General features: G+C 36.0%; 1 protein-coding gene across 1 annotated transcript; it reads right to left on the bottom strand.

Moving 5' to 3' along the window:
* Window positions 1-4,459: 4,459 nt before the first annotated feature.
* Window positions 4,460-5,954, bottom strand: LOC136533569 (uncharacterized). The gene is made up of 3 exons (XM_066526127.1): window positions 5,807-5,954; window positions 5,650-5,730; window positions 4,460-5,171 (listed from the first exon to the last, which is right to left on the bottom strand). The coding sequence occupies exons 1-3, from the start codon at window positions 5,915-5,917 to the stop codon at window positions 4,779-4,781; spliced, it is 585 nt and encodes a 194-aa protein (XP_066382224.1). The 5' UTR covers window positions 5,918-5,954; the 3' UTR covers window positions 4,460-4,778.
* Between the last annotated feature and the right edge of the window lie 236 nt (window positions 5,955-6,190).

Here is a 6,190-nt window from a genome sequence, read left to right as displayed (position 1 = left end):
TTTTGGTAGACGAGGTTGCCCTCGATCTCCAAGGAATATTCTCTCGAGTTATGGACCAAACGCTGGACAAGGTGGGATATCCTGGAACCATCCCTGTTCTTGGAACCAAACACCACCTAACATGCGAAGAGGTGGTGCCAGGCGCATACACATACTCAACTCGTCTGTGTAAATGAATATAAAATAAATCGGCAAATCTTGAGATTTACTTCTCCATCATAGCCATCTCGTTACTGATTGATAAATAGATTATGTCAGGAAAAAAAATCTAACGAACTTTTCAATCGCCAATGGCACTAACGATGTGACTTGTACATGTACTGTTACTTCCACTGAAAGAGAAGGATCAGGTTTGGATCAGTGGGAGACCAAATTGTTCTTGTTTCTATTTTTTCTGATAAATAGCATGGTTTATTTATACTCACGTACGTAGTACGTTGCTGCCTGTTACTAGTAGGCTTGGGTGCCCTCACAGGCTCACACAGTATGGAGAACAACGACAGCGCATATATACTCCGTGAGCAGTCACCGTACGTCCACGCCACTGAGGCTATCTATCAGGAATATGGAACAAGCAAAAGTGACCAACACACCCATGTGGCCACGGTCCAAAGTGGCATCTTGGATGCGTGACGAGTTAGGTTACACACCTAAGGTTGTGGACTTGTGATGAGTAGGTTACACACCCAAGGTTGTGATGAGTAGTCCTAAAAAATTCTTCACTATTCTTAGTAATTTTTTTCTTCTAATTTTGACCAGATAACCGGTTTTGTTGGAATTTGTTCGTTGGCATCATCTAATTGCATGCAATCGAGTTGCCGTCAACAGAAGTTTGATTTGCGCCCATGTGTACTGTCTTAATTCATTTGTATCTTAATTAGATTATAATATTTTTCTTGCCATATTAGATATCAATTGAATTGAGTTATTTATTAATCGTATTTGACACAGATACTCTATTTATTCTTGACTATTAGATCATCGTGAAATCCAACATTATTTTTTTCTTTTTTTTTCCTCATAAATCTCATAATATATAGGCCTTGTATTTAATATGTATGCTCTACTTATTCTCAGCCGTTAGATCATCACAAAGTCTAGTGGTACATATTCTTTTTTCCTTGATTAATGTCATAATTTTTGGGCCTTGTATTTGACACAAATACCCTATTTGTTCTCGGCGGTTAAATCATCGTAAAATCCAACAATGCATAAGATTTCTTTCTTTTTTCTGATTAATCTTCATAATTTCTAGGCTTTGTATTTGACATGAATACTCTACTTATTATTAGCCATTAGATCATCATAAAATTCGAAGATTCATATTCTTTTCTTTTTTTCCAATTAGTCTCTTAATAATTTCTAGGCGCTGTATTTGATAAGATTAGTGTATTTGTTCTCGGCCGTTTGATCCTTGTAATATCCAACGCTGCATATTCTTTTCTTTTTTTGATTAATCTCATAATTTCTAGGTGTGGGGGGTCTGACCCCGGGTACCCACGGCGATGGACATGGGCCGCCCTAGCAGGGACGATTCAGCCCACAAGACGAAGGCTTGTGGCACATGGCATTGCTCGGTGTACGCCGCAAGGCACCTCGGCGACATCCTGAAGATAGCATAGGATCTGTTAGGATATGCCGAATGTAAGATTACATGTAAAGACTATCTGTTACCCGATTGGACTTAGACCTGATCGGCATGTAACCCTACCCGGGCTATATAAGGTGGGTAGGGGACCCCCTCAGAACACATTCAATCTCATATGATATCCAATACAAACCGGCAGAACACATGATTAGGGTATTACGTCGAGCTGACGACCTGAAACTGTCTAATCTTATGTCTCTGTCACCATCTTGCTCCTATTCATGCGCACCTCTCCGATCAATCTATCATCGTGGGTATCCCCCTCGGTGGACTGCCGAGTATATTTAGTCGACACTAGGTCTTGTATTTGATATCGATACTTTTTTTATTCTCGGACGTTGGATTATCATAAAATCTAACATTCCATATTCTTTTGTTTTTATACTCTATTTATTCTCGGCCATTATTAGATCATCATAAAATTTAACTATGCATGTTTTTCTTTTTTGTAATACTTTTACTACTGGAAACCAAAATTTCCCAGTTGTGTTTATTCATTCTCGACCGTAGATCTATCATAAAATACAACGGTGGATATTCTTCTCTTTTTTGCCAATCAATCTCGTAATTTCTAGGCCCTCTAGGCGACCGTGAGGGCTTCTTTTTATTCTGTTGTATTAATATAACTAGTCCATCAACCCGTGCTCTTGCACGGGTTAGAATTTTAGGAGATATAATTATTAGGTATGTTAATAATTCCTTCATTCCAAATTATAAGATATTTTAGCTTTTCTAGACATATTTTTCTTGCTATCTATCTGGACAACATCTAAGTGTATAACAAAAGTTATGCATTTAGAAAACTCAAGACATCTTATAATTTGTAATAGAGGGGTATATCTGATTAATAAAGAACTACTTGTATTAAATTGTATGTTTTCTCTTTGTTTATTTCTAACATAATATACATAGTAGATACTCAGTAGCCTTATCTAGTCATCTACTATTTTTTCAAGGAACTAATCTATATATTTTTTATCCATATTCATATTTTTGCTTTGCATGACACCTCTATATATTTTAAATATGCAATTACTTTGAAATCTTATCATTAATCATGGTGGCTCTTGTTGCATCATGTATCTTATGAAGCCATGAATCTAAATTTTGATTTTTCAAAATTTATTCTTATCAACTACTATGGATTTTTTTATCTCCTCAAGTTAAGTTGAAACTCTTGTTCTTATTGTATCTTTCATTACTCTCCTTCCTGCATTTTTAAAATAAGTATTTTAGGCCATAGAGTATGTTTTTAAGTACTACAATAGCATAAGCCATTTTTCAAACATCTACCATATCACTTAAGATAAGTCATAGAGTTTGAAATGAGATCTCAAACAGGGGTAGATATGCTAACCTTAAGAGAATTTTAATACTTATACCTTATAATGATCGACATTTTACTCTAGAGTATTCTTAAAGGGCTGGGAAAATATAGCCACCCGTGGTCTTTACTTATCAAGATGATTGAAATTTTCTATCGAGGAATTATATTTGAAGTTATGGTTATAGTATCAATATGGACATGTCAAACATTTTAGTTAAAATATATAAATATATCTAAAGTAATAGTCTAGATAAATTATAGTTATGTTTATATGGTTTTAAATAATTTGTTAGTATCATTACTATATGAGTTGTTAAGAAATATTTTTTATCTAATGAAACATAACATATATATTTTATTGCTATTGCATATTGGCACGACACATATATTTACTTTAATCAAATCTTGCTATATTAATATTGATAGAGGTGGGTAATGTAGAAATATATATATGCTCTGTTTGTTGTCTAAATATTTTTTGTAATAGGAGATGTTGATAATTTAGATTTAGATTTGAGGGGTTATTTATTTTTTCTAATAATGAGATGAAAATGAGTTATGTAAATTATCGACCATAAAAAGAGAACATTAGTAATGCAAATTTAGGTCTACCTTAGATCATTTTTCTTAATGATATATGTGTACAATATAAATTAGAGTCATGAGTTAGTTTATATTGCTTTACATAGTAGCAGAAGTGGATAATTATTTAGAAAATAGAATAGATCCAATAGCTATTATTATTATCAATGGTGATTAGGTTATACCTAATTAATGATAAGATGTTTATGGTTTTTACGAGAATTTTTAGGATCTAGTTAGAATTTCTAGTATTCACTACCACAGAACGGAATTTTCTTGGCGGCCAAAAACCGCCAAGGAATATAGGAAAACCGCCAAGGAAATGTTTTTTGGCGGTGCACCGCCAAGCATGAACCGCCAAGTTTGGATTGCAAGGAAAATAGAGTTTCCTTGGCGGCTGGCCCTCAAGCAATGTTTTCTTGACTGCCAACCTGCCAAGAAAAACATGGACATGTAACAACCGACAAGAGGACAGGAAAATGAGCAGACCGACAAGTAAATACATTTTCTTGGGGGTGAATAACCGACAAGTAAATACATTTTCTTGAGGGTCATACACCGTCAAGTAATCATATTTCCTTGGGGGTGCTCGACCGCCAAGTAATTGCATTTTCTTGAGTGCTACTTACCGCCAAGTTAAGGGTGTATTACTTGGCGGCCTTAAACCGTCAAGAAACCTTGTTTTCCTTGTCTGTTGTCCCGCCAAGAAAATTAATTTTCCTTGCTCCCTTCTCAGCCAAGGCAATACATTTTGCACAAATATGGTAGCCAAGGAAATATGATCTCGCCAAGGAAAAGGCAGAAATATTTCACCAGAACAATTAAATCGAATGGATCAAACAATATCCATTAATGATCCAATAGTCATATAGATAATAACATCAGAAAATCATACATAACATGCAACATCCGATGGTTCATTACAAGACCATTTTGCAGATATATACAAAATCTATATGGCAACATTGTTTCATGCCTTCATGTAGCAGCCATGCTTAAGGCAACATTGCTCACTACATTAGCAAAAGGATAGCTGGCACCAGCACCAGTCATGCCTACATGTCAGCAACACATGCTTAAGGCAACATTGCTTACTACATCGATCAGCAAAAGGTTAGTTGGTGCGCACTTGCATTTGGAGGGTACCAGCACCAATACACTACAACACTGTTGGTTTCTACCAAATTAGACCAAAAGGAAATCCAAACTACAGCCTACCAGTCACTTGGAGCCATTGGCGTTACCATGTCGTGTGCCACTCCCATCTGTTGCCACTCTCATCTTTTTGTTGCGTGCATGGCCAGTTAAGTGCTCATCGTCACCTTGGACATTTTCAACATCTCTGCAGCCATTGCCATCATTATCCAGTTCCCAGTCAGCATTCTGTAGATTATTGGCTTCATCATAAATGTCATCATGATCATCTTCCTCGTACATGCCATCATCACCTGACATGTCCTCATCAGCTTCATCATCAGTGCTATCCTCATCAGTGTAATCCTCCTCATCAGCGCCATCAATAGTGTAATCATCATCAAATTCATCATCATTGTAGTTGTAGTTGTACCAACCATTATCAACAGATTCAGAGCCTCCAAGTGATAAACTTGTAGTCTGCAAGAAGCAATATAGTTGTACTCAATATACTAGTTTCCTATTATTAGCAAAACTCAAGTGAACCAATACATATTCCCTAAAAAATATCTTTTTTTATAAACACCTAAAAATATCTGTGCAAACAAATTGTGTCATTACTGTTTTTCTTGCTTATTCACATTACACTTTTTGTTTACTCAGTAAAGCATAGAAGAATGAGTTGTCAAGATAAAGGATGATCTTAAGGCCTTATATCAATGTTACTGTTTACATAAAGATTCTCTTTTTGTCCATTTTTACGCCAAGCAAAACTGATCTTGGCTACCTTACCATCAACATAAAACTAAGAATGGCATTTCTAATCAACAAGAAGCCACTTGTTCACTGCTGCAACTCGCATTGCCATTCTGCCACCAAACATTATTAAATCTCTAGATGAAATGTCCAGAAAATACAAAGTATGAAACGTGCAAGATAATAAAATGAATGTTGTAACCTGGTTGCGGCGGGCATCAATGTTTGCTAGGCGCTGCAGCAGATCAGCAGGTGGTTCTTTTTTTAAATCCGCATAAATTCTCTACAGTTAAAAGGCACCCACATAAAAATGCATGCATAGGGCGAGTTAAATGTTGTAAATAATAAACAATTTTTACCATGACAAGGTCACGATGGACACCATTTTCCTCAATGAGTAGCCCATTAGTTTCTTTCAATCGCTCATTTTCAGCGATCACACTTCGATACTTATCATGATTGGGTGGCATAACCGATGCTGATTTGGCATGTACTAGAACACATGCCTTATCCACAGCACCATCGCCTATTAGAACACGGCCATGGGGCATTCCACGTGCCATGGTGTACAATGCTTTCCCATCAAGTACTTTTGAATTCTCATCTGGAGCTAGTGCTTTGTAGTCATCCTAAAATGAAGATAAGATGAAATTAAGATGGGCATGTGAAATAAATTATGTTTGTAATACATTGAGTGACAACTTAGGTGGACTAATTGTGTTTATGTGAGATACACGGGTGAT

The sequence above is a fragment of the Miscanthus floridulus genome, unplaced genomic scaffold, assembly GCF_019320115.1.
Source record: "Miscanthus floridulus cultivar M001 unplaced genomic scaffold, ASM1932011v1 fs_9_1_2, whole genome shotgun sequence".
In the NCBI taxonomy this organism is placed as follows: domain Eukaryota; kingdom Viridiplantae; phylum Streptophyta; class Magnoliopsida; order Poales; family Poaceae; genus Miscanthus; species Miscanthus floridulus.
The sequence above is the reverse complement of the archived record's forward strand: the minus strand, read 5'-3'. Positions and strand labels throughout refer to the sequence as shown.

Excerpts from the sequence above, each read along its gene's own strand:
- LOC136533569 (XM_066526127.1), bottom strand. The coding sequence starts at position 5,917 with ATGCCACCCAATCATGATAAGTATCGAAGTGTGATCGCTGAAAATGAG. Across the intron at positions 5,731-5,806 it reads TCCATCGTGACCTTGTCATG|AGAATTTATGCGGATTTAAA; the intron begins GTAAAAATTGTT and ends TTTTAACTGTAG. Across the intron at positions 5,172-5,649 it reads TTGATGCCCGCCGCAACCAG|ACTACAAGTTTATCACTTGG; the intron begins GTTACAACATTC and ends TGCTTCTTGCAG.